The 27,847-nt window shown below is 39.0% G+C and overlaps 1 protein-coding gene across 2 annotated transcripts in view; it reads left to right on the forward strand.

Annotated features, from left to right (window-relative positions):
* The window catches only part of TRHDE (thyrotropin releasing hormone degrading enzyme), a 372,106-nt gene that overhangs the window by 326,269 nt on the left and 17,990 nt on the right, over window positions 1–27,847 (forward strand). For both annotated transcript variants that reach the window (XM_026001636.2, XM_072742405.1), the window contains 3 exons: window positions 9,856–10,003; window positions 12,375–12,472; window positions 12,924–13,031. In XM_026001636.2, the coding sequence (XP_025857421.2) occupies window positions 9,856–10,003; window positions 12,375–12,472; window positions 12,924–13,031 (354 nt within the window). The remainder of the gene's footprint in view (window positions 1–9,855; window positions 10,004–12,374; window positions 12,473–12,923; window positions 13,032–27,847) is intronic.

The raw sequence follows: 27,847 nt of genomic DNA on the forward strand, positions 1-27,847 counted from the left end.
TCCATTTTGGACTGAATCTGCCTGCTTAATTATTTCCTGTTGTGTCAGTCGAAAATTCAGACCTTAGCTGTAAGTTTAGAAAATTATGTTTGGAATTATAATGGCCAAATATATGCAACGATACCTCTGTGAATAGACTGGGAATGAGATTGGCTTGTTTTTGAGAGTCCTCGTTGGGGTTTCTAAATCAGGCACACTACCAGGCCCAGGAGTATGCCTTACAGTTACATCCCGAAAGCGATTTCCCACCCCCACCCCACCCCCGGTCTGTATGCCAGTACTCAAGTCTTCACTCTTGCCCTCTCAGTCTGTGTAATGACCCGCCCACAACTTCCCATAGCCTCAGTTCTTCCTTTCTTATAAGACTTTGAGATGGAAAATATCTTCCGTAGTTTGAAATACTTCCTCTTATGTAAATTAAAGGTCGTAATTGCCTTTCACTATTTTTTTTATTAAGTGAAAGGCAATTACGACCTTTACTTTATATGTTGGCAAATCGAACTCCAATAAAAAAAATACAAAAAAAAATAAAGGTTATAACTGGATATGAATACCCCTCCCTTTCTTTGGTAGACCACATTCTACTACTCTCGTTTTGCTGCATCAGCAATATCTCTGAAAGCCATGTTTTATTGCAATGCCCTCTTTATGGTAGGTGTGTTGCCACTAACTGGAGTCGGTCTTTCCAGGCCAGAGTGTGGGCTAAGAGAATTCTTATCTTACGGAGATTAGACCAGGTACCCAAAGAACCCAGGGAACTGGGTGCCATGCTGAATAAAGTGGTTTTTACCAGAAGTGGCCCCAAATGACCAAAATCTAAAAGCAATATCAGCAAAAAGTCCACTAAACATCCCATTTCAAAGTCACAGCCACGGACCAAACTACTCTCTCCTTCTCAGTAGGTTCTATTACATCAGGTTTCCTTTCTAAGGCCTCCAGAGATTATCCCCACTAGATGTACCCTATATTCCTCTTCTCATTTTTTCCTTTTACTAGAAGATGAGAAAGGGAATACAAAATGACCCGCCAAGCCTTTTTGGTATAGTAATAAGAATATTGGTGCAGGAAGATGGGTTCAAATACCAGCACCACCCTTATTTGCCATATGATCCTGGAGACGGGGGTAGAATTTTGAGCCTCAATTTGGATCAGTAAAATGGGGATAGTGATGTTGCTAAGCTCAGAAGATTGTCATGAGGATTTAATAACAATGCATGTACTGCGCTTGGCAAAGGGGCCAGCAGTGTTGGTCCCCATGGGGACTGTCCACCTGTCTTCCTTTTCCTTACGCCAACTGCTGATTGATGAAGCCTGAAAACATGAACTAACTTAGATTTGCCAAGAATCACAGCATGCTATAACACTTAGCATGACCGTTCCAACTTGGGTGTTCCATCCAAAGAAAATCATTCGGAGTACAGGAAAGCATTGTGCACAAAGAGGTCCTTGCTATGCTACTCATAGATGCCCCAAACACTCAACAGTGAACGACATTTATCTTTCCCACAGAGTGTGGCTGGAACAAATCCAAAAGTAATCATGAGGAATTCCTAATAATATGGAAAATTATTATAAGTAAAATGTGAGATTTTCATGTAGAGCATGGTAAAATCTATACAAGAAGCAAAGCTTTTGATATAATACTAGACAAGAGGATGTATAGCAAGTTATTTTTTTAAAGACTTTTTAAAAGTATTTATTTAAATAATTTCTACACTCAATGTCACTTGCTCAAGAGTCTCATGCTCTTCCGAATGAGCCCAGCCTGGCACTTCCCAGTTATTTTTAAGTGGTTTGATTTCAGTATTATCTTTCTTTTTTCTGGTTCCCTATTATTCACACATTTCTCTAAAAAAAGGAGCCAAGGGATCCATGGGTGGCCCAGCGGTTTAGCGCCTGCCTTTGGCCCAGGGCGCGATCCTGGAGACCCGGGATCGGGTCCCACGTCGGGCTCCCGGTGCATGGAGCCTGCTTCTCCCTCTGCCTGTGTCTCTGCCTCTCTCTCTCCCTCTGTGTGACTATCATAAATAAATTTAAAAAAAAAAAAGGAAGATGCAAAAAAGGAGCCAAATAGGAGGTTAGAAGCTCCATTGATTTATGGACTTCTTGGCTAACGATCTGATATCCTGATGTCAGTTAAAATCCTGCTGGATTTTTAAATTCTTTTTGCTCCCATCGTGGCTGTGTAAACACTGGAAAATTTCATTGCCCAGGAAGCAGGATTCCATACCAAACTTAAGCATTGTATTTTCCATGGAAATCAAAAGCAATGTGGACTATTTTCCTGGTGGTCTTTCAGGCTGTTTTCTGTATTTAAATTCTGGAGTAAATCCGCTAATTAACCCAAAGTGGAATGTGCAGCTTCCTATATATAAAGTACATATTCTCTTAAAATGTGTTCATTGCCTGAGCAATTTCGCAGTAACTTTCCCCATATCATCAGACACTAGTTGTTGCCGTTTGTTGTTGTCTAGCAATCGAGTAACAATAACTAACGCAGGGATTGAGCTTTTGGAATATCCCTCCCCCCACCAAAGATAACCTGCATAAAAAACTATTTCTGAAACAAATCTCGTGAGTAGCTTTAAAAGTCCTTGTCTGCTTTGACATCAGTGGCTTCATCCCTTAGGTGCATGCTCTTCTTGCAAGCATAGCTCGCATGGGCAGGGGCCAGCTAGGGCACTCCAGTCCCACCTGGGAGGACCACGTGGCATAATGGGGGTCTCTCTGCAGCAGCTGGAGTCCGTGCTTCAGAGCACAACTTGGGGCCTGTCATTCCTGGATCCGAGCTTGCAGTGGCTCCATCACCCCAGGAAAGCCCCCCGCAGTCTTCCTGCTGAAGAGCTCTCCTTACCCAGCAGCAGCCACCTCCGCAACCCCAGCCACGAAGGCCTCCTGGCATGTCCTCCAACCTGGATCTGTCCCCGGTTGAGGCCTCCTGCCCGTGCTGTGTGCCAGGAGGCCAGGGCTCTCGCCCTGTAGCCTGGTTGGTGCCTGGCCTCGGCCTCCCCACCCCTAACACTGCTGCTTGCCCTGCAGAGCTCACGGCCTACATCGTGTGTGTCCTCACGCACTGGACTTGGCAGGACACCTGCTGTCATAGTGACACCGAAACACATGTTAGAGGGACGGAGACAGAAAGTATCCAACTCCGGTTCAAAGTGGCATTTGGGGAGGCTTGTTGGCGAATCAGGGAGGTGCTCTCGTCGGTCTTGGCTTTTAGCTCCAGCTCTGTTGCTTATTAGCCAAGTGAGCTTGGCAGGTGCCTTATCCTCTTTAAATTGTAGCCTCCTTACCTAACAGAAGGGGTGGGGGCGCGTAATAGCACTGGGCCTGGAGCTTTTAAGGGCAGTAAACTAAAACCAACATAGACCGTCTTTCCTAACACCACGCCACACAGTAAATCCTCAATGTACAATAGCTTGAATTAGGTTAATAGTTAAAAAAAAAAAAAAGTTTAGCCATAAATCTAAGCATGTTTTTCATTTCAGGTGAATAGCTATTATCTGTTAAGTCTTCCAATTAATGACCAAAATTAACTCTGCTTTTTAACATGATTGAGTATCCAGAGGTTCCCTGTATTTAGACAATGTCTGATTTCTTGAGAAATTATACTTGGAAATAAGGAAGCAAGTGTGTGTAGGGAAGAAAGGCTGGTTGTGGGGGTGATGGGGCAAGTCGCAAAAAATTATTTCTGGATGCCTTATTTTTAATCTTCAGATCTTTCCTAAAGAAGGGACCCTAGGGATCATGTAGTTCATCCTTGGTGATTTACTGACTAGGAGAGAAGAGATTTCCAAACCCATCATCAATTAACCAGGTACATGGTCTAAAAACAATGCTGTTCCTTCTAGGAGAGTATGGAAGTCATTTGCCAATGAGGAAAAAAAAAAGAACAGAGATGCTTATACAATACTTCTGCTTTCTCTCTGGCTATAAAGCTACTTTATTTGGATATAGACTAGCTTATTCAAAGCTACTTAGGTAGATAGCAATGGCCTTCTTACCTCTCTCGTGTATACCGTTAATAAGCAAGGTGAGTAAAAATACTATAAATATCACTTCAGTGGGATTTTTCCATCCTGCTAGTTGGTATTTTTAACCTTAGAAAATGCTTAATTTAGAAAATACATATGTATATATTAAAGGGTTTTTCTTTTGAGATTTTACTTATTTATTCATGAGAGACACAGGGAGAGGCAGAGACACAGGCAGAGGGAGAAGCAGGCTTCATGCAGGGAGCCCAACGCGGGACTTGATCCTGGGACCCTAGGGTCATGCCCTGAGCCCAAGGCAGATGTTCCACCACTGAGCCCCCCAGGCGCCCCTATATTAAAGTTATAATATGCTTATAAAGTGCTCCTATTTTTAAGAATAATGACATTATTGCCAGAACTTAGTGTAAAAAAACATTTATTGAGCATCTATTTTGTACTTGATTCTGCATTAGGCTGTGGGATGCAAAGACAGGCAAAGCGTGCTTCATTTCCTTAAAAAGCTAAGCCCCCTGAGTGAGAAAGATAATGTTATGATAAAATTATGATTACTGTCATGATAGTTATCACAAAGATCGCTGTTATCAAGGTGTTATGTGAGTCCAGAAAATAGGAGCCTACGTCCGTTTGGAAGAAGGCTTCCTGGAAGAGTAGGAACGGGAAAAGGAGGGGGGCTGTGAGAACTCTATGTTGTGCAGCTTTTTGGGTTCTAATTTCATGGGGCTACAAATAAATTACTTCCTTTCCATCTCTGCAGACAACATTTCTCCAATCCCTGAGTCACGTAGTTTCCCTATGAACTGACCAGATAGACGGTTGGTTGATAGAGGTACCTCCCCCATGTCTTTCCCTTTTTATTCCATGGTGCTCTGAGGACTACTGGAGTTTCCAGTCTCTAGTCCTACGATCTTCCCACAAAGAACACATAAAAGCCTTTAACAATGAATAACAAAAGGTAATAGATAAAATTGTACACTTTTTTAATTAAGCCTTTCAGTAATTGCTTTAAAAATCTGTGCCCTAAGAGACAGGTACATTTTGTGAAATATGTAGTAGGTAATTTATTGGTTTTAAATGAATATTCAATTAGCAAAACCTGGGGTATGATGCTCGGAAGAGTCTGATGGTGCTGTTTTTTTTTTTTTTTCCATGTTTCAAGCACCCAGAAGCCAAATGCTTTTCAAAAAAACCTCATAAAATAGGTTATTTGTGTGCAAGCCACCAATCTCAGTAAATTCAAGAGTTAACATTCACAGAATTCAGAGCAGTCTTTAAAAGGTAGTTTTGGATCTTAAGTGAAAACAAAGCCAGCCAAGACCAGTGTATTTCAAAAACAGCTAATATTGTCTGGTTTTAATCTTCTTCTTATAAAAAATATACTCTCATATGTCTAAAGATATATTTCATTACAAGCTCTAGTAAACGGAAGAAGGAGGAGAGGGTATGTGTGTATTTAGGGGGATGGGATGGGAAGAGAAATGATACAGGTGCATATGGGCAATCTTTTATCTATTTCCTTAACTTTCCTCATTTGTTTCATTTCCCCGTTATCTTTTCTGTGATTCCTAAGTTACTTTTTTAAGGATTTATTTATTTTTTAGAGAGAGAGAGAGAGAGTGCACAAGTGGGGAGAGGCACAGAGGGAGAAGGAGAGAGGGAATCTTAAGCAGACTCCCTGCTGAATGAGGAGCCTGATGGAGGTCGATTCCATGACCTCTGAGATCATGAACTGAACCAAAATCACGAGTTGGTTGTTTACCGACTGAGCCATCCGGGCACCTCCTCCCCCCAAAAAAACTATTTCTTATGCCAACCTATACCCCAATAGTACAGAAGTTAGATGTTGTCTATAAATGCTTCCTAAGGTATCAACAAAACACACTTAGCTGTACATAAAATATTCTTTAAATTTGCTATTTTCTCCCTATTTTATTAGCAACATTTCTCCGTGATGATGCCGATCCCGGGCGACTGCATTTTGGCATCAGGACCCTAAACGTGCTCCCTACTGGGCCAATTACTTGGAGCTAATGTAGTGTTCCATTCATTGGAGTCTACACACTTCCCCCATATTGATCGCATTATCAGTAGTAGTAATCACAGATATCATTACTAGCCAATTACAAAAACACATATCTAAACTAGGTAACTTATTCACCAACATTATCTCTTGCAAGTCTTAATTCTGTAATGAAGCTGATCATCTTTGTCCAATTGAGTGGAGCTGCATAGTTTGATCTAGTTGGCTAAATGTGAGTGTATTGAATTATGTAGTAGGTAATTGCTTACATATGTTTGTAACAACACAAATGAGAGCAATTTGAATTTAATCTGTTTCTTATTCTATTTGAGGGCTGCATTAGAGAAGGCTAATTGCTTTAAAAAATAGGCCCAAGCATATATTTGGACCAAACACAGTAGACATGGTTTTCCCGCTCATGTAACAATGGGCGTGAGACCTGGTACTTGGGCGTGCCGTCATGCAGAGGCCCAGGTGGGTGTCTGACATATTCAGGAAAAGACTTCCAAGGTCACCCTGAGAAATTCATTTCAAGGAAAAAGGATATTGAGGAGCTGAGGGGGGAGGACGGTGGGCTAACCAGCCAGTGATGAGCACTCATGCTCCATTGGCTAGATGCATAACCATTCCTAACCACGGAGAGTGGGAATTGTCGTCTATTCTAGGAAGTAGAGGAGAGCATGGATTTTGGTGAGCAGTCAGCAATTTTTGCCATAAGCACTCAAAACAGAACTTGCTCTATTTCCCTATTTAATGAATACTTTACTTGGCTTGTCATTATTTTGGAACTTCTATCAGGCTTGCTTTGCTTTTACTTTCTTCACACTGTGTCAAATGTCTTCTCAAACCTAGATCCAAGCCCCGCCTCTTAGACTTATACATATTAAACGATGAAGAATGAGGAATAAAAAATTACTCAAAAACTTTTTAGAAAGTTTTTGAAAAAAAAAGACTTTTTAAAAAGATTTTATTTATTCATGAGAGACGCAGAGAGAGAGGCAGAGACACAGGCAGAGGAAAGAAGCGAGCTCCATGCAGGGAGCCCGATGCAGGCCTCGATCCCAGGACCCCAGGGTCATGACCTGAGCCACCCAGGTTCCCCTTTTTTCAGATTTTTAAACAAATAAAATATGACCATATTCTTACATTTTTTCAGCAGTTTAAATTGTAGACAAGTAAGTTAGGATAAAAGGTTTGGGGAACTAAAAAGAGGTTCTCCTTTTCAACTGTCTTATTTCACAGATGAGGAATTTGAGGCTTGGCACATAAATGTGTTTGTCTAATTCCATCGGATGCATTAGTAATTCCCAGCTCTTTCTCAAATCCAAGTCTCTTCTGTAACATTGTCATCTTCTTTAGTTGTATTTTCTACAAAGCATAAGTCGTTGAATAATGTCTATCAATTTACAGCGATGAAGTAAAATGTGATAAATCGTAACTGACCTAAGGCTAGTATGTTTAAATCTGCAAGAAAATAAATCCAACAGCTCTAGATTTTCCAAACTTACTGGAAGATCCATAGTAAGTTAGCTGATCATTCAAGGGTTTTTGTTTGTTTGTTTGTTTGTCTGTTTCTGCATTATTTTTCTTATTTCTGCAACTAGAGAACAATGGTTTCTAGATAAATCATCTACAATTCTAAAGTTGTATAACCCATGGCATGTAGATTATAAATTTATGATCATGCCAATTAATATTTGGAATTTAAAGTTCAGGGGAAAAAATAACAAAATCTGAAATATTGGAAAGTATATTTCTTTTAGGGAGGAAAGCCAAGTCACTATTTTTATTTAAAAAAATTATGCTGCTGGGCACCTGGGTGGCTCAGTCGGTTAGGCGTCTGCCTTTGGCTAAGGTCATGATCTCAGGAGGCAGAGGTCGTGGTCTCAGTCCTGGGATGAGTCCCGCATCTGGCTCCCTGCGCAGTGGCGAGTCTGCTTCTCCTTTTCCTTCTGCCCCTCCTCACTGCTTGTGCTCTCTCTCTGTCTCAAAAAAATAAATAAAATCTTTAAAAAATTATATTGCCTTTTCAGTGGTTAGCAGATATTATTTAAGATTTTATTTATTTATTTGACAGAGAGAGCACCTGTGCACATGCTAGTGGGGGGCAGGGGCAAGGGGAGAAGGATGAGCAGACTCCGTGCCGAGTGGGGAACTTGATGAGGGAAGGGAGGCTGGGTCCCGGGATCCTTGGATCACAGCCTGAGCCAAAGGCAGGCGCCTGCCCCCTGAGCCACCAGAGCGCCCCCATGGGTAGCAAGCTCTTAAAAGCAAAATATAAGTGTTATTGAGGTGCTGTGCTACCCTAACAACAAAGGGAAAGTTCCTTATTTCAATGCCATTGCCAGAGCCATTAAATTCATGCTTTTTCTGCAAGGATGTTCAAAATGGCAACTGTACAAGAAAAGTGGCCTAAATCTAGATGTAATCTAAATCTGAAGGGCTCTAGGAAATTTTGAAATTATGTGGAAATTTGGGGTTAGTCCCCCCATTCGTGTTTATAGCAGACATTGACTGTGGCTGATGGGCCCATGAGTAAACCAGAATCCTTAGAGTGACACACGTTCATTTTTGTTTTTTTAAATTGGAGAAAGCTGAAGCGCGGCCTTCAGAATTGGTTTTTCTCATGACCATCACAAACCTGCCGCACATTTCCTGTCGAGTGACTTTTGCTTGTCACAGTAAGAGTTAGATAATCTGGCAAACTTATCTTAAGTGGAGAGGAGCAAAGGCTTTGCTCCCTGCCTGTCCACCGTCTCCCACGCACGAATTAAAAGGCCTATGTCTAATTTTGTAATGTCACAAAAGAACAACAGTGTGAAAAGTAGATAAAGGAGATAAGCAGGCTTTGGTTGCTTTCATTATTTACCTGGTCCCTGTGTTAAAAGTCTGCGTTCTGTTGATTATTCATGTAAAAAAAATAATAATACAGCAAAACACACAGTGTCACAATGCGTATGCATCAGGGACACCGAGGGTAAGACAGACCATCTTTTAATGTACAGCGGATTGTCATTTATATTGCTTTGATTTGCAAGGATTTTATATGCAGTCTCCTGGGGAGCAGAGATATACACTTCTTTTTGGACCCTTTTTTGGATATATCTTCTTTAAATATGGGCAACATGTGTTCAGATCATTTTAAAAAACCTGCAGTTTCATATTCTCCAAAGACTCTGACATTGGTCCCCACAGTGACACAGTCATCGATTTTGAAAGAAAAATAATAGGAAGAGCCTATTCTTTCAACTTTTTTTTTTGAATTTGGACTCTATTAAAATATAACTGAGATTTTCATAGGTGTTATGGAAACCATTTCTTTTGAAAAACCCTCAAATTGTAATATGACATAGATACAGTAAAAACTGTATGTCGCCTCTTTAGTTTGATTATTCTCTTGAAAACAATCAGCATTAAATATTACACAGAACCTACACGAAGAGCAGAGAAAATGCATTGAGAAACTTAAATTGCATTTCAGTAATCAATTATTTTCAATTTCATATGACCTCTGAAGAGTCTCTGTGAAGGAAAATAGCTAGAGTTGATTTGATTCAAAATCCGGAATTCTTTCCTTTTTTTAAAAAAAATATGCATTCTGATATTTTTGTGTATGTAAATTCTTAACTCTCTAGCTCTGTATATATTAAGGCACATGGCACCCTGAGTAGGACTATATTTAAAAAGTGAGTAATTTTATTTTTATAGCCTGAGTATGGCTTCTTTATACTGTGATGAATCTTGCTTTTTGCCCTTTCTTTGCATAAGTAAAATCTTCATTTTTGCATCATCATGTATATTTTCTGCATATAATTAACATTAACTTTTTCAACTGCACAGGGCCGGCTATTTGCCTCAGCATATCCCCCTGGAGATTATCAGATACCTGTCCGAGGAGAAGGATTTTCTTCCGTGGCACGCTGCCAGCCGAGCTCTTTACCCCCTTGATAAATTACTGGACCGCATGGAGAAATACAACGTCTTCAATGTAAAAAGACATATTTTCTTCCTTCTTATTTTCAGATGATGAACTGTTTTCTCATTTTCTACTTTATACAACTGGCCTTGACTTATTTGTGTCTCTTCTTCTCATCTGTATTATCATTTTTTTGTCCTGATTTTCCGTGCAACGCTGATGACAATTACTTGAAGAATAAATGTAATACAAGCTACTTCTTTTTTTGATTCTGGCCCGAAAGTGTCAATTAAGCTTAAAACGCCTCAGAATTCAAGAACAAATATACATGGCAAATCCTTAAAGTTCAAACTTACTTTCTAAGAGTTAAAGGGCTCTGTGCTCACAGAGGACTTACCCCCGGTACAGGGATCCCAGAGATCTTCACAGAATGTAGACAGTTTCAGTAAAGATTCTTAGTCATTATTTTTATCCAAAAGGGCAGAGTGAATTCAATTCACTTCCTTAATTAACAGGGATAAGATCAACATCGAGGCGAGAGCCCATTCATAATTGGGTCCAAGGGGACACAGGAGAGCAAACAATAGATAATCCAAATAGACGCCAAGACATGACAAACATTTCAAAACGTTACCTGACCAGCTTTCCTAAGCTGAGGACTGGTGAGCCAACACTTCACGGAGGACCCCGCCTGATCTAACTTAATGACTGTTTGGAATAAAATTAGGATTAAGTATGGCTCATGGGCTTTTGATTCCTAAATTTCTTTTATATATGCGTGTGTGTGTATATATATTTATGTATGTATGTATTTATATATGTGTGTATATATATGTATGTGTATACACACATATAAAAATCTTATATATAACATTTTTATATATAAAATTAAATTATATATTATATATTATAAATATATAATATATAAATATATAATATAAATATATATAAATATTTATATAATAAATATATATAAATAATAATATAAATATATATAGATATATAAATATATAAAAATAAAGTATATATTATATGTTATAAATTATATATTAAAATTTCAATAAAAATTTTATAAATAAATAAATAAATGGATGAATAAATAAATAAATAAAATTTTTAAGTGGAGTTCGATTTGCTGCCACCGAGGCTTTGCATTGGGCCCCTGCCTCCGGGAGTTGTAGCCCGTCCTGAGGTCCTGAGCACGGTTTGCCTCCCTTCGGGAGTCGGCCCTGTGTTGTATAAAACTGTCCTCTGTCTTGTGACACACTGGCTCTGCTAATTAACCTCCATGTTTGGGATTACTCGAGTCTGGATTGCCGTGGCATGAAATCGGTTTATTAGCACCCTCTGCATGGTTGGGTGGCCGTCAGAGTAGCCTCTTGTCTCCTTCTAAGTTTGCATGCAGACACCTCTGTTTTAACATATATCTCCTTTTTAATTGGAATAATCCTAGCTTGACTGTTCATTGTCATTAGTTTGGTCTGATCCCTTACAACAGACTTGGCAAAAAATATATATCAGTACACACACGGTGTGACTTTGGTCTGCGAGGGAAAGCCTTATTACACTCTTCTTGTCTCTGTAACAGAGACACTGCAGTGTTAAACCTCCGTACAAGTAGACTGCATTTTTGTATATGTTTGTCCTTTGAAATAGTATTTTGTGTCAGATCCCTCAATCTCAGTAAAAGTTAAGAATTGCTTTTACTGTAATTTCAGTGCTTCCATTCCTTTGACAAAATTCAAGGACAGCATTAAAGTGAGGAGAGCCTATTTCACATTGCTGCTAATATTTAAATATATCATTAGCTCAATGGATTGTTTTTTTTTAAATAATAAATTTATTTTTTATTGGTGTTCAATTTGCCAACATACAGAATAGCACCCAGTGTTCAATGGATTGTTGATTTTGAAATGCCATATTTTTTTACTAAAGAGGGTTTGGTGTCTGCTGTCAGATTCAACAATGCTGGGCTTACATAACAATTTTGCATTAAATGTGCTCTATTCACAGGAAATGCATAAATGTTAGGTGCTTCTTTTCCCCAGGCGAAATCTACATACATTTGCATATATGTGTGTGCGTGGGTGTCATTGTCAACATTCCTCAGTTTCCTTGCTTTGCTACAAAAATAATCATCTAAAATATTGACTAGAAGGCAAATTACTTGAATCAATAGGAGATAAAGGGTAGATGTCCACCATTGTAATTGTATTTTATCCTTATTTTCTGTATTTGAAATACTGAGCGGAATAAAATTAGAGCATTTAGCATGCCCATAATGCTGCTGACATTTTAAAGTAGGTACATTTATTTTTTTTTTATTTATTTTTTTAAAGTAGGTACATTTAGAAAATATTTTAATTGTATTGTCTGATTGTAATTATTAGCATGGAGACATTTAAAACTGACATGGTCTTTATTTCCCCTCACCCCCATTTAGGAATATATTTTAAAGCAAGTCGCAACAACGTACATCAAGCTGGGATGGCCAAAAAACAACTTTAACGGATCTCTTGTTCAAGCATCCTACCAACATGAGTACTGTTTTATTTTCTTACTCGCCTCTTTTCCCCCAGAGCTGCACAACAACATATGAAGGGTCCATTGCGTCTTTGGCAGCATGAGATGATCTTTCTTTCATTTCCCTTTGCTGGGAGGCCTGCTGATGGGTAGCAAGCACAGTTTCCACTACCTGGTACTGAGAACAAAAGCATGTACTAGCTATGCTTTAGTGTAAGATCTGCCTTTATTGGTAAAAGTGAGGTTTGAACCCATGCCCCCCACCGTATTACTATTTCCAGAGAAGACGTGTAGTACGTGTAATTTCTCCGCTGCCTAACCATCTCTTCCTCAGCCGAATAGGATTTCTGTGTCTGAAAATTACCTTTGTGCTGATTATTTACTTATCTACTATTGATATAATGAGTTATCCTTCCTTCTCAGATACTAACACTGCTTTTTAATTGTTTTTCCCTTCGATGGCACCTAGAGAACTACGTAGAGAAGTTATAATGCTGGCGTGCAGTTTTGGCAACAAGCACTGTCACCAGCAAGCATCAACACTTATTTCAGATTGGATTTCCAGCAACAGGAACAGGTAAATTGAACCGAATCTTGTATTTCTGATATGATTTAATACCGTTTTCAGATTCTCAGTTGATGTGTTGCATTTTTTAAATGGAGAAAAGGAAGACAAGAAAACACACTGCAAAACTGTGTTTCGGGTTCGTAGCTTATGAGGCAACAATGTAAAAGCCACAATACAATTACCTTTGGGAGGCTTTGTGGAGTTTTAGACTTTCTTAATCTAGGTCCTTATTCTTCATACATAAGGTGTCAGCTTATTTTGAATTTGGATAGCTTTGCTCTTCCATAAGAATAAAATAATTTTACGTGGGTCACGTTCTAAGGTTCTTTATAAAGGTTGTGGTATTTATTCATAAAACAACTGCAAGCGTATGATATAAGTAAAGTGGTATAACATATGTTAATATTAAAAACCAAAAGCCAGAAAGGTTATAGAAAAGATCTTTCCTCTTTTAGTGACCCTTGACAGAGCATTAAACTTGTATCTTATCTTGGAATTTCACAATACAGGATTTTAATACATAATGTGATGTCAAAATTGTTTAGTAGAATTACGTTTGATAAAAAATATACTAAATGTCACTTGCTAATGTTAATGCAAAGACTATTAAACATAAAAAATTGAAGATCATGATCTTTTCACTATGATTTTTTTAGACCTTCTTACGTGTCTTTGTATTTCCGAGGACTTTATGTTCTGTTTATTATACTCTGGGCCATTTCTCATCACTCCTCCCCGGTCTTTGGCCCCTGCGTTAAGGAGGGTCTCATCAGAAGGGTGAGGAGCCAGGGGACTGTTTATCGACATGATTCTACTCCGCATGCCGTCATGGGCTTGTCCCCGAGCTGAGTGGCTGGGATGACCCCATGGGAACAGAGAAAGGGACTTGTTCTAGGTGAACGTAGAGAACCACAGAGGGTGTAATATCCTTAAGGAACAAGTTGCTTTTTGTCTTGTCAAAAGTTACATAGGTTTAACTGTAGTATCTAAGTGACTCCAGAGCGCAGTCAGGACAGCTATCCTGCTTCACAAATCTGCGAGAGAAATCCTTGTCCTTGCATTACTAAGTAATTTGTCGTACTGTGTCACCTTCTTTCCCATTATCCTGCGTGCTCTTTAAAGTGAACCATTTCTGGTCTTATCCTGAGCTAAGGAAGAAAATATGTTATCACTATCATGTCTCAGTAGATCCATCATGTAACGCCAAGACAGTGATTACATCTATTCCCCGTCTTCCCTAGAACTAAAGTCTAGGGAATAAATTCTCATTTATTGACTTTTACTAATGATTATCTTTTTTTTTTTGCTATGTTTTCTGAAACATATTGAATCAAACTGGAAAATGCTCTAATAGAAACTGTATGTTCCTTTTCTTCTACCACCTTATTCAATTCTATCACATATATTTAGGCGACGAACACATAAACATTTGTCTAAATTCAATACACCCAAAATTGTATTAGGAAACATAATCATAAGTACCTATGAGAAGAAAAGGTGAAATAAAAAGAAAAAATAAACAAATTAAAAAAAATAAAAGGTGAAATATATTATTTGAAGATGGTTGTCTCTGTGTTTCTCCATTTTGCTTTTTATTTGATTAGTCTTTTGTTTCATTTTGCTACAGACACATGCCTTTTCTCAGACCTGATAGTTGCCTTTATTTATTTATTTATTTATTTATTTATTTATTTATTCATTCATTCATTCATTCATTTATTTTTGATAGTCGCTTTTAAACCCATAAAAGTATAGCTATTGGGGAAACACTATTTTTTAAATAATTCATTCACTGAACAAAATTTTGCAGAGCAATTCTCAATGCCAGCTGGTGACCAGAAAGCACAGAGAAGAGTAGTAGACTCTCAAAACTAGTAGAGAGACTCTCAAAACTAGTAGAGAGAACAGCTCTATAAACAAATAGCTGTTGCTTAAATTCGGAGCTAAGCACAAGATCAAGAAGGGAGGGCTTACTGCCTGGGAGGAATCGTATTCACCCTCCTAAGGGGTGAGCGGGATCCTGTTGGATGGACAAGGGCAGATGGGAGGCAGGGGCAGGTGCATGAAGCCCTAAGGTGTGTGGATGAGGCTTCCAGGAAGGGAGGCACATGGACTGCTGCTTACTTTAATGTGTGCAGTAAATTTTGATTTGTGATTTTGAACAATCGATCACTTTCAAAATTCCCTTACAAATGAAAGTTCACGTAGGAGGTGTCAGCTCATTTCGGTTTTGATAACTCTGCCATTGGTTGATGGCGAAATAACTAAATTTGTGTGTAATACTTTAAGGTTCTTTTATTATTTCTCATCATTTTTATATTCTCCTGCTTTGCTTTCTTCTATGAGCGGGCAAGTAAACTTGCTAAGTGGAACTAACGCTGTGTTTACTAAGATTTGCTCAACCAACCATATGACATGTCCCTGCATATACAAGTGACCTCCCGCGGTGAGGGTACAGGGTACTCACTGAGCTACCTGTGTGTGAAGAGCAGAGATTTAACCTTATTTTTTTCAATGATAGCTTAATAATAAAACAATAGTGTGATCCTTTCGTTGATGCTCCACTTAAGTTTCCTAAATTGAGTCAAGGAAAGGGAGGGGAGGGTTTCTTTATACATGTGTCTGAAGCAACACACCAGTCAGTTGTGTTTTTTGTTTTTGTTTAACAGGAACCTTAAAAATCATCCTTTATAAAAGCTTCCAAAGCTAATGCAATAGGATACTTATACAGTGTTTTGGGAGATGATGCATATTTATGCTAATAAGTCTAAAGGACAGTGAGTCATGGAAGTATCAGGGATTGCTGATCTGGGGTGCTAGGCTACTTTACAGTTGGGGTGATGGGTCCAATCAGCGAAAATAGGAATGGATTTAGGAAAATAGAATGGATGTGAAAGTTGGTGTAGGGAGGTTGCCCCTGGGTGGCTCAGTGGGTTAAGCATCTGCCTTCATCTCAGGTCATGATCCCAGGTCCTGGGATCCAGCCCCACTTGTGGGCTCTCTGCTCAGTGAGGAGTCTCTTCTTCCTCTCCTTCAGCTCCAACCCACTTGGGCTCTCTCTCTCTCTCTCAAATAATAAATAAGCCTTTAAAAATTCTAAAAAATAGAAAGTTGGTGTAGGGAAAGGTAGTAGAACCAAAACGTGCATTGAAAAGTTAGAGATGGTGGCAGCAGAGAGGAAAAAAAAATCGAGGATTACAGTGGATGATAAATTGAATGAGTCGACATTCTGATCCCCGTTAATATATTCAAATGCTACAGCGTGTTGAATTGTAATGGTGATGTCATGCATAAAAACAGACGAGCTCCATTCAGGTCTCGTTAGGCTGTGATTTGGGAACTGAGTTCAGCAGAACACCACATCTCAGAAAAGAGACAAATTGCCAAGCATTCAGTAGAGAACAATACAAATGATAAAAAGATCTTGAAAACACGAGCTGTGAGAGGAGGTTGTGAGACCTGAAAATTTCACTCTAAAAAAAAAAAAAAAGACATAGAGAAGATGATAGCCTTTTGTATGTGTGAAAAAAACATAACAAAGGGGACAGAAATGGGCTTCTTTCACTGATTGGTACAAATAAACAAGAAATAATTGGCATAAGCTTCACTGACTAAAATATAGGGATTATATTATTACTGTAGGTGAATTATTATTTGAAAATTTCTGTATTAAAACACTATTGAAATTGTACTGTTAACTATACGGAGATCACAATATGGTTAGATGGGGTTTTTAAAAAATAGACACTTTAATCTGAAATTAGATGTGTGTCCACAGTAACACAACCTCTTAGTTTTGTGATAATTTAATTAATTTTGTGTATTATTTCTCAAATAATGTTAAAAAATGCAATTTAAAGCCTTAAGCTAATACAGAACAAAGATTTAAAGTATTTAATTTTTAAAAAGTATTCAACAGATATTGATATCTGTTCCCCAATATATTGGTAACCGGTATCATCACTCTACTTAAAAAATATCTCAAAACAGTGAAGTACCTTCTACATTCTGGGATATCACAAATGTATATTGAAATGAAATGAATTTGAAATTTATTTTGAAAATAAAAAAAGAAAAGAAATGAATTTGAAATTCATTTTGAAAATGGAAAAATCAAGCCCATTCCATAGTAATAATCATAAGTAGAGGAGTATCTCTGGAGCTTTGCAACATACGTAATACATAAACTTCACTACTCACACCATCCATTATCATGTTACTGGTATTATTGTCTTTAATGATGGTGATTACAATGAAAAATATATTTATTTATTACGTGGTTAGTACATTTCAGGCATTAGACTAACTGCTTTTTGTGCATGATCTCATCATTTTTATTTCATTTTTGTAGAAGACAAGTCCAGAACTCACAAAGGTCATGTAACTTGCCAAGATTATATGACAATAGACATGAATTTGGGATCCCACTCCCAGACTGCCTGCCTCCTAACCCTAAACCCACGTGACTCTGCAGTGGTATATCGAAGTACCATATATCAGTGATCTATGTTTGTTCAAAAATGATTGAAAAAAGGAAGAAAGAAAAAAAATACACCCAACAGAACTCGAGTTCTCTCTGCAATGAGTATAAGCAATAGTTTTATGCAGGTTGTGCTCACAACCTAAGCCCGGGGTTCTCGACTCTGCTCGTGTACAAGAGTCATGGGGAGGACCTAAGAAAGAGTTTGCTGGACCCCACCCCAGAGTTCTAATTCAGTAGGTTGAATGGGGCCCAAGAATCTGCATTCATGACAAGTTCCCGTGTGATGCTGCTGCTGCTGCTCTGGGGACCACACTTCGGGGACCACTGATGTAGGGAAAGGCTACTGTCTTCAAAGCCAAAGACACCCGTGATCAGATGACAGCTGCGCACTACATGAGCTGAGGGAAGGAAATCCCTTGGTTTCATCAAATGAAAAATGGCCGTAATGTTACCAACCAAACAAGTCCCACGAGAATGGTACAGAAGAATGCCTGTTTATTATTTGGGATTTTATAGGAAAGCAAAAAACACTAATCATTTTTGGATTTGCCTTCTGCTTGTTTTGACCATACAGGTGGGTGGCGTGAGCTTTAAACGTGGGAAGTAGGAAGAAGTATACAACAGAGCAGTATAGGGCATGAGCATGCCTTCAATGGCACATCTTCTCTGTAAGTTTCGGGGTGATAAGCATGCCACCTGCAACCTAAAATATAAAACAAAATATCGCCCTAGAGATTACCAAATAGGGGCATGGGGACGTTTGCCCTTCTTCTCCTGCTTGAAGAAATACTGGCTGGCTTGGCCTCTAGGTAAATGTTTCCCTTTCCTCCCTCCCCTTCATCCTCTGCTCATGTCCCTCCAGCAGCCATAGCTCATTGCATCTCATGGGTAAAGGAGCCCAGTTCGGCAACTTTCCTTTGTGTCTCTCTCCGCCCATGAGTGTTTGATTTTCTTGTGTGAGAACACAAAGGACAGACGGACAAAAGGCTCTTTTTTGCTATAGTCTGTGCAGCTGGTTCAGAAACCTCGTGTTTCCTTCCCTTAAAAACATAGATCCTCACTTAGTGTCTGTTTTCAAGCTATTATGGTCCCTTCCCCTTGCTCTTTGCATGGCTTCTCATATTCTTCTACGAGCTGCCCTACTGTATACACCAGCCAGGCCTGCCGCTTCAGCGCTCAGTGACCAGCAGATGCAGTTTGCAGACAGGTGAACCCAGCAGGGGGTCTGTATGCAGAGATGGGAAGGACAGGGCTGCCCAACCTCCGGGGGCTCAGGTGAGGAATTAGGTTCGCTCCTAGTTTGTCGGTAGACAGCTGTGGCTTTAGACCACTCAGTGTTCACTCCAAGGCTCAACCCTGTTTCTTTCTTTTTTTATTTTATTTTTTTAAGATTTATTTATTCATGAGAGACACACAGAGAGAGAGAGAGACAGAGAGAGAGAGAGAGAGAGAGAGAGGCAGAGACCCAGGCAGAGGGAGAAGCAGGCTCCATGCAGAGAGCCTGATGCGGGACTCGATCCTGGGACCCTGGGGTCACGCCCTGGGCCGAAGGCAGATGCCCAACCACTGAGCCCCCCGGGCACCCCAGATAGACCCTGTTCCTAAAACAAGGGCTTTGCCCCCCAAATCTCCAGTGCTTGCATTAGGTGTCCCAGTCCCAAATCTCATACTCCCTGTCCATGAACACGAATCATACGATCTGCTCATGATTTGTCCACTTTGGGTTGTGACCATTTCCAGATGGGTTATTGGATCACAATTTAAAGGCTGTTTCACTCAGTCACGTCTCTGTGAGTCTGTGTGCAGCAGCCGGTGCAGGGCTGCCCAGCTCAGGGTGAAGGCCCTTCGCCCACGAAGCTCATCCCATTACTGAGCACGTTGAGAAGAGGTGGCTCGAGCCCGACGCACCCCAAGGCCTGTGGCCGAGGCAGAGAGAGGGTGGAGGAGGGAAGGGCCAGCTTCAAAGAAACACACGCCTGGACATGAAATGCAGGGAGGCCCTGGTGGCCTGGCGGCCTGGGGATCCGACGGGGTCAGAGGCTGGGGCCCCCAGCACCCAGAGGAGCGCTGCAGGTGTGGAGGGCATTGCTCTCTGGACAAGGGGCAGTGGGGCACTTCGTGGTCGCTGAGATGGAAAGGGCCAGAAGGGAGGGCTCAGTGGCGATTCCCTACAACGATCCAATGGAGCTCGGACATCCATATGTAAGACCTGCCAATGACAACATGTTTAAGTCTCCCTCCCAACTCCCCATCGTGCATGTAAATAATCACAAGGGTTCACCTTGCGGTGTACCATGTATGGACATTCTTTCTAACAATTCTCTCAAACCCCTAAATGTAACCAATGGAAGTGAAACACCCTGTCAACTCTATTCCCACCATTTGCCATTTAAAAATATGATTTATGTTCTTCATAGTCACACATTTTATATTATTCTTTTCTTCTCCCTCAAATTATATTCTAATATGATATATCTTGCTAGGGAATCCTTTTCGGATCGCCCATCATACTCTTCTGCAGTAGGAAATATGGACACATAACACCTACAGACACATACACACATCGTTTTTTCATGTCATAAAATCCGTTGTTAATTTTTTTTTTCAAAATTGAGTTTTCATTGCGATGGTTACTTGTATGTCATTGATCAACATAAATACATGGCCAAATCTGATAAGTGATTTCCAAACATAAAAATTATTATATATAAACGTTAAAATTGAGATTGGCTTTTTTTTTTTCAATCAATTCCTGTCTGCATAGACGAATATTGCTCACTACTAGAATGAGAAATATTTCACCATCAGTTTTATTTGATTCTGATCTTAAAGTCCTGAGAAACTTTATCCATAGAAATAAATAGATAGGAATGGAAGGTGTTTTGTTATAACAGTGTAACACAGGGCTTTGTCTTTCTAAGTGTCATGCCAAAAATAACAGTAATCTATCACCAAAATTTTTAAATTATCACCTGACAACTTGATTAGGCCCCTCTTCAATTTTGATGGAAGCAAAGAATTTTTTTTTAAAGAATTGAAAACTCATTTTCTAGATATCCACACCGATATTAAGAGTTTTTATTTGATATTGCAGTACTGTGTGCGCTCAGAAGATGGGAGACGAATGAATGAGAAATGTACCTTCCTCCAGGAAAGTGAGGGAAAGTGGGAGAAGGGTTTTTGTGAGAAGGAAGTATCCATATGAAAGTCTAGAATGTGGACCTTGATTGCTGTGAAACTACCCATATCCTTAGGTATCGTCCAGGAGGTCTCTCCTTACCACCATACCCCATAGGAACACCCATGTCTGGGGGTAAGGAAGGCCGTGATGCTAGGATGTGGGTAGAAATGGACAGAATGAGAGAGAGAGTAGATTGTCTAGGGAGAGAATACAACCTACGGAGAGGGTTCAAGGTGAAGAGTTGAGAAATCCCGATATCGAATAGCTGCATACAATCCAGACACGGGTGTGGTCCCTGAAGCATTTACAGTGAATTCTGAAAATTGTTTTACTTTCTGCCAATTTTCATAGTTTTAAATTTATGATTAATCCTTTTCCCTATAAACACAAAATAATTTTATCTCCTTGAAAATAGAGGATATACATATATATATATTTATATCTATATATACCTATAGATATAAATATATAAATAGATAGATATAAATAGGTAAACATAGTGAATAGTCTAAAATATGTCTGGAATTTATTCTTATAAATATATTCCTATGAATCTGCACAATTCTTCATTTTACTGTAACCTTTTTTCTCCTTAAAAAATCCCACTCTTTGCAATCTGTGTTGCCTTATGGGATAGACAGTCTATATCTTAGTTGCAAAATGGTTTTTATTTATGAATTTAACTCAGAGCGTTATTTTTCTACATTAACCAAACCTGCTCTTACGAGTCAAGTTACGTGTCTCTTTAATTCCTACTGACACCTGGCATAGACACTGTTCTTTTTTTTTTTCCTTAATCAGAATAGCAGAAATCATTTCGTTTTTAATTTTTAAGAGCTTAGGAAGGATGCTGTAAAACATCCTTATGTTTCATAGTTATGTTTTCAGTAGACTTTGTTAAATAGCTTAAAGCTGATTGGCCTGTACTTCTAGTCGTTCACATTTTTGCTTCTATATGAGGTAATGTAGCATCATGGACTGTCATTTGTTTGCCTTGTTTTCCACTGTCCATACTTGGGGCCCTGTTGGTGGAGAACGTCACCCAAATTCTACCCTGAACATTCTTCACAGTAGACCCACTGAGGTGAGGGGGGGAAAGAGAGTGAGTTATCTACTTGGGTGTTTGTAATGCTGATTTTTAAAGAAGTTCCTTTCAGCTGGTCTCTCCCAGTGCAAAGTGTGAGCACACAAATATCTCACCTTTGGCATAAACATGGAAAATAAACCTTAAGGGGTAGTCGTCCCTTGCCTTCCATCATCTTTCAGCCCAAGCAATTGTGTTTCTCAGTAGTTACAGTTCTGCATTGTTACCTGTGTAAACGTAGCACCGAGACCTGGGGGTTGCTCGCGGAACTACTTACAGCAGAACATGTGGCATGGGAACCTCTGGAATCATTGACAATTACCATCAAAACCATCTCCTCATTAACATCTTATCGACGTATCCCTTGTGGGTCTTCAAAGCTAAAACACATTTATTATGCTGTGTCCTTCCCTCGTTGTGACAGATGCGGGGTTACGGGGTGACGTTCAGCAGTCCACCTTTGGATAATGGGATATCTGGTTAATAGTCAACAGTCGACTTGGTTCTTAGCTTTCAGCTTTATTTCTACAATATAGTAGTATTGCCTGTTTCTTCCATGGTAATATATTGACTTAATCTAATCAATATTAACTCAGATTCTTACCGTACTTGATTCACGCACCACATAAATCTTGAGCCTCTGCTGCTCCTCGGGCATTGTAGTAAGAGACACCCGGGATCCAAGGACACAGTTTCTGCCCTCCTGGAGCTTACGGTCTGCTGGGGTAGACTGAGACCAATCGGGTGTCATACAGACACTTTAGATGGTGATGGTACTGAGAAGCCAACAGGGAGATTTTTAAGAAAAGGACAAATTGTCCAGTCAGTGAGATTGACATTCCTGCAGAGTGACAGCCAACCTGAGGCCTACAGGAAAAATACACATCCGTCAGGCACAGGGAGAAAGGAGATGTTGCCCAAAAGAACCGTGTAAAGAATGGCCTTCTTCCGCAAGGCCATTTCTCAGGATGAAAGTCTTGGTACTTCCCAGGAGCGTAACTATTGGTGCAGATTCTGTACTGACCCAAGGACATCCTCTGGAAGCCTTGCGATTTTTTTTTTTTTCAGTTAATCATGTTTGTTCTGTTTTTATTTGCTGAGAAGAGCAAAAATCCCAGTTAATTGATTATGTGCCTTCATCAAATCTTTAGGGAACCTATCTTCTAAAATCAGAGTATAGTCACCAAACGAAAGTGTTTTGCAAAAGCTACGTAGAAGCAAAGTGATCTGTGAGATGTCGTAGGCGTGCTCGCTGTCTGAATCAACCCAATTGTGAATTCCTTTGTCAAACTAGAATTCGCCACCATAACCAGTGACCCTCTGTGATTTACCATTTGGGTCGCAGAGGCCATCTAGTGAGGTTACTCCAGGAGTGGCTACACCTATGTACAAGATAGGGCTTCATCGTCCCTCTTTCCTAACCTTCTCTGGAATCCCACTGAGATGCCCCTTTCCCTTGCCATTTGGAGAATTCAAAACATGCTAGCTTAGTTCAGTCCATCATGGGATAAATATTTGACTAAATGACCTACTTGAGGGACTAACTCATCTGGATGTATTTTTTTTTTTTTTTAATTTACTTCGTGGTGTAGCAGGGACTTTCATTGCCTCAAGAGCTAATGTAACATCAGTAAGTGCAGATTTCTATATATTTCCATGTAGTCATATTTGGTTTCTAATCTAAATACACTAATGATTTTGTATTCTAATTTAAAACACCGAAATAATCCTGCACTTGTTTTCTTTTTTCCTACACTTTTGGCTTTTTTCCTGGCATTTTAGGTTTTTTTTTTTTTTTAATTATATTACAGTCATGCACAGAGGTAAATAGTCAATAGTATTTTTTAAAGGTATTTTAATTTTTACAGAAACATTTTGCAGGTGACTTAATTTAACTGTTTTACTTTTCAGTATAATTGGTTTTCCCCCCATTTCTCCCAATAGTAATTTTCTTATCATGCTAGTATAGTTTGCCTGACATTATACCAACTTCAGGTATAACACTATTGAACTTTTGTGGCATCTATCAGAAGATATGCTTATTGATTAGTTATAGAATAGCTCTATTTTAACCTCCTGACTGTTTGTCACAGTACAAGTGCTAAGTGAATATGGATTTCCATGGGCAGCTAACTCCGGGAGTAGTGTTGATTAAGTCTCAGTAGTGATCACTATTATTTACTAAGCCAGAGCTGGAGCATCAACAAAAATATTTGCTTCCAAAACATTTTTACTTATTCTCAGAGAGTAGATTATACTGATGGATTCAGATTCAGGTTTATTACAACTGCTACCAACCACTATAAAGACAAAATTTGCTCCGCATTTTCCAAAAATAATATAAACACTGAGATGATTCCTTTAGCCACATTAACAACACTTCCTTCTGGTTTACTTTTTCCCTCCTTGTGATTAAGAGTTAGGACTGAGTCTATACGTATCATTCATTCTATCTCAAAACGAAAATGACAATAGTTCACGTTAGTCTTTCTAATGGTAGTGTGGTAATGTTTGTTTAATACTGTGATAGTGTTGATGGAAAACGCTCTCTGTAAGCATCAAATATTGTTTTGTGATATATATATATATGTTTATATCTTAAAACATCTGAAAGTGAGGAAGAGCTTTGATGACTTGTAATTTCTTGGCAATAACTGGAAAGATAAAAGCACATGCAGACACTGTCAGGGGCTGAATAGTGGCCTCTTGCAGATGTCATTAAATGAAGGATTTTATTGAGACCTGTGACACCTATGAGACCCCATGGATTTAGGGTAAGCCCTTAATCCAATGATGATTGTACTCATAAAAGATAGAAAAGAAGGCACAGAGAGACACACAGGGAAACTCACGTGAAGATAGAGGTAGAAATGAAAATTTAAAAAAAATTAAAAATAGATAAAATAAAAATAAATAAATAAATATTTTTAAAAAGAAATGGAAGTAATGGGTTGGCAAGCCGAGGAACGCCAAGGATGGCTGGATGCATGGGTGCCTCGTATTCAAAACTTGGTTTATGATCAATATTTTGCCCTGTTTTCCCTTCTTTGATGGAACATCAAGGAATGCTACAGGGAGCAAGTTAAACTGAACCTTCAAGAGCCTCTTCCTGCCCTTAGGGATGTTCAGCAAGAATGAGATACTAAGAAGGCTGATCTCATTCCTCACGAAATTCTGACGAAACCACTGTCATCAGTCTTCATAAAATCTTCATTTCTGTAAATGTGTGAAGAAAAAAAGTGGTCAGTGGTAGGAAAACTGAAGAATTACGTAGAGATACCTCTAAAATTCACAGCAGAGAGAACCCATCCTCATGTTTCGGGATCCCTTCTAAATATTTTTGAAAGAATCCTTCCTTTTTTTTTTTTTCATGACTTGAGATTAGTTTAATCATTAAAAAATCAAATAGAAAAAAATTCATGTGACTTCTATTTTATTTTCATAGAGACATAAACGTTGCTTATTTTGTTCTGCTGTAGGGAGTTCAGGCGTCCAACGTATAGGCTGCTGCTTGTTTTCTTCATGCACATCTGTGCTACAGCCGGAACCTGCCAATCACTTGTCCACGTGAATATATACATTTCAGTTATTTCAGAAAATCATAAAATTGGCGCCGACTTTTTAAAGATAGGTGTTTTTCTTAGATTTTTCATCTGCCAATGCAAAATATGCCTCTTGCCTTATTTTGTGACTTTGTCATCCACCCTTGCCATTCCCCTTTCAATTATCTAATTAAATCCATCCTTATTACTGAAAACATGCACACACACACACACGCACACACACATACATGAAATTTACCACGGATTTCACTGCTTTTTCACAGGACGGTCAAAGTAAAATCATAGAACCTCTAGGATTTGATTTGCATAGGAATCCTTCTCTATTTTTTTAAAAAGTACAGCATTTTTTGTATAGTGAATCTACCAATTAAATTTCTGAAAACCTGCAGAATTACCTGTTGGTTAGTATGTATACACACACGCACACACATGCACACCCAAAGTGAAATAAAATCTATTTTTAGTTAGAGACCTTCCTAGTAAGGAAAAATACATTCCTTATTGCCTACCCATGACAGCTTAGTGGTTATGCCTAAAAAATTAACTAAATTGCCATAGTTGATTCCTCCCAGGCTGGAGAAACAGCATTGTTAACCTCAGTGACCTTGACAGTGCATTAGAAATGAAAGTAAGCCACATTTGCACAGGCCCTCACATTTCTAGATGGAGTATTTTGATGGATACAATAAATCTGTATAATTTTCAACCTTTCATGAAGAATACAAAAGACAATGAATGTTGCTATAAATTATTTCTGGGCAATAGGAGTTATTTGTCAAGGTGGAGCCCAATGTCATCCAGGGGGGGTTTTATAAACACTCAGGCCTGGGTCATGATTTGAATGAGAACAGAGCTTATGAGTTGCTGATGTTACTAATGTGTCATTCCCGTCATTATCCTGTGTCTTCATAGTTAGTGTACTGATTCCTGATGGTTGTGATTCAGACGCCACCTTATATGTAAATTTAGACTTCCTGTCCCAGTAGGGATGTAGGTTCACAGTACTAGGACCAGAGCCGAATGAAAGAAACTTAAATATCACAGATCAAGACAGATTCATTGATGGGGCGCCCAGGTGGCTCAGCTGTTGAGTGTCTCCCTTGGGCCCAGGGGCTGACCCCAGGGTCCCGGGATCAAGTCTCTTGTCGGGCTCCCTGCATGGAGCCTGCTTCTCCCTCTGCCTGTGTCTCTGCCTCTCTCTCTCTCTCTCTCTCTCTGTCTCATGAATAAATAAATAAAATCTTAAAAAAAAAAAAAGATTCGTTGAGAAGCCAGGGATAATGGACACCCAGTAATCAGGAAACAATTAATCTCATCTTTAACACAGGCATCTACAAATAGGGCAATTTCTCAGCCATTTCACAATTTCTACTACAACTGTATACCTCTTAAGTTTTAAATGATGCCGTGCTTTAAGGACTATTTATACTAGCAGCCTGCTGCTCACTGTTTCAGAGTGAGTCATCAGAGATATCTTAATTTTTCTACTTTTGTTATAAATCAGCTTGATTTTTTTTGAGCTCTCATGTGTATAATTGATTCTGGATGTCCTAAGGGGTCTGAGTTGTGAAATGTTAAATAGCAACGTTCTAGGCTTTTCAGTGGAGTGTTTAAAATCCAGGACAAAGAACCAGTTTAAACCAGTCAAGTCACAAATTCTCTAATTATTTGCTTTTTTTTTTTTTCTTTCGCCTTTTGGTAGGTCTTTGTCACTGCCCACTTTGTCATCATCACGCTGAATGTTTTGGCCTCTCTGTACATTTCTCACTTGTGCTCTTTCTACCTTTTCTTTGATGTCTCCTTTTTGTTCTCTTCTTGGCAATGTTGCCTAGGCCACCTGTTTTCTTAGGTTTTTGTGCTTTAGCAACTATATTTGATAAAATGCTCTTATGGCCTAAATATTTACCCCCATCATCCCTCTTCTTTCCTATGCAGCAGAAATAATAGCTACTTTATACATGGGACTCAAAAGTTTAAGATGTTATGTCATATATATTATTTCAGTTTAAGTAAAACGAATGTCTCTTTTAAAGTACATTTATTTTAATTATAAATGCCACTTGTAAGGAGTGCTGTCATCTTAAAATATAATCTTTTGATAAACTCTGGCTATTAGCGGTTAAAATGAGCCCCCCTTCAGCAGTCTTTTTCCTTTCAATTGGAAAAAGCAGCACAAAAAAAAGAATAAAAAAAAATAAAAAGCAGCACATGCCTCTTTGCAGATATGCAAAATGAAGCCATAAAGAGGTATCGAACATTTCAGAACACGCAATTCTAAATATAGTTGGTCTGCAATCCACCAGGTTTTTCCACCTCTATTTTTTGAGGTCATTTGAGGGCCATGAAGACTGGTTTTGAACAGTCTTTTCCTTTGTGCCAAGGCTTTAGCATTCCTTTTTTTTTTTTTAATGCTTAAATTTCAATGGAAATGAGCAGGTGCTGTATGGAGTGTTCCTCCCACCGGTCACTGACACACACTTCACCTGGGATTCTTCGCTGGGGCCTTGCAGAGAT

Source organism: Vulpes vulpes, chromosome 16 (genome assembly GCF_048418805.1).
Source record: "Vulpes vulpes isolate BD-2025 chromosome 16, VulVul3, whole genome shotgun sequence".
In the NCBI taxonomy this organism is placed as follows: domain Eukaryota; kingdom Metazoa; phylum Chordata; class Mammalia; order Carnivora; family Canidae; genus Vulpes; species Vulpes vulpes.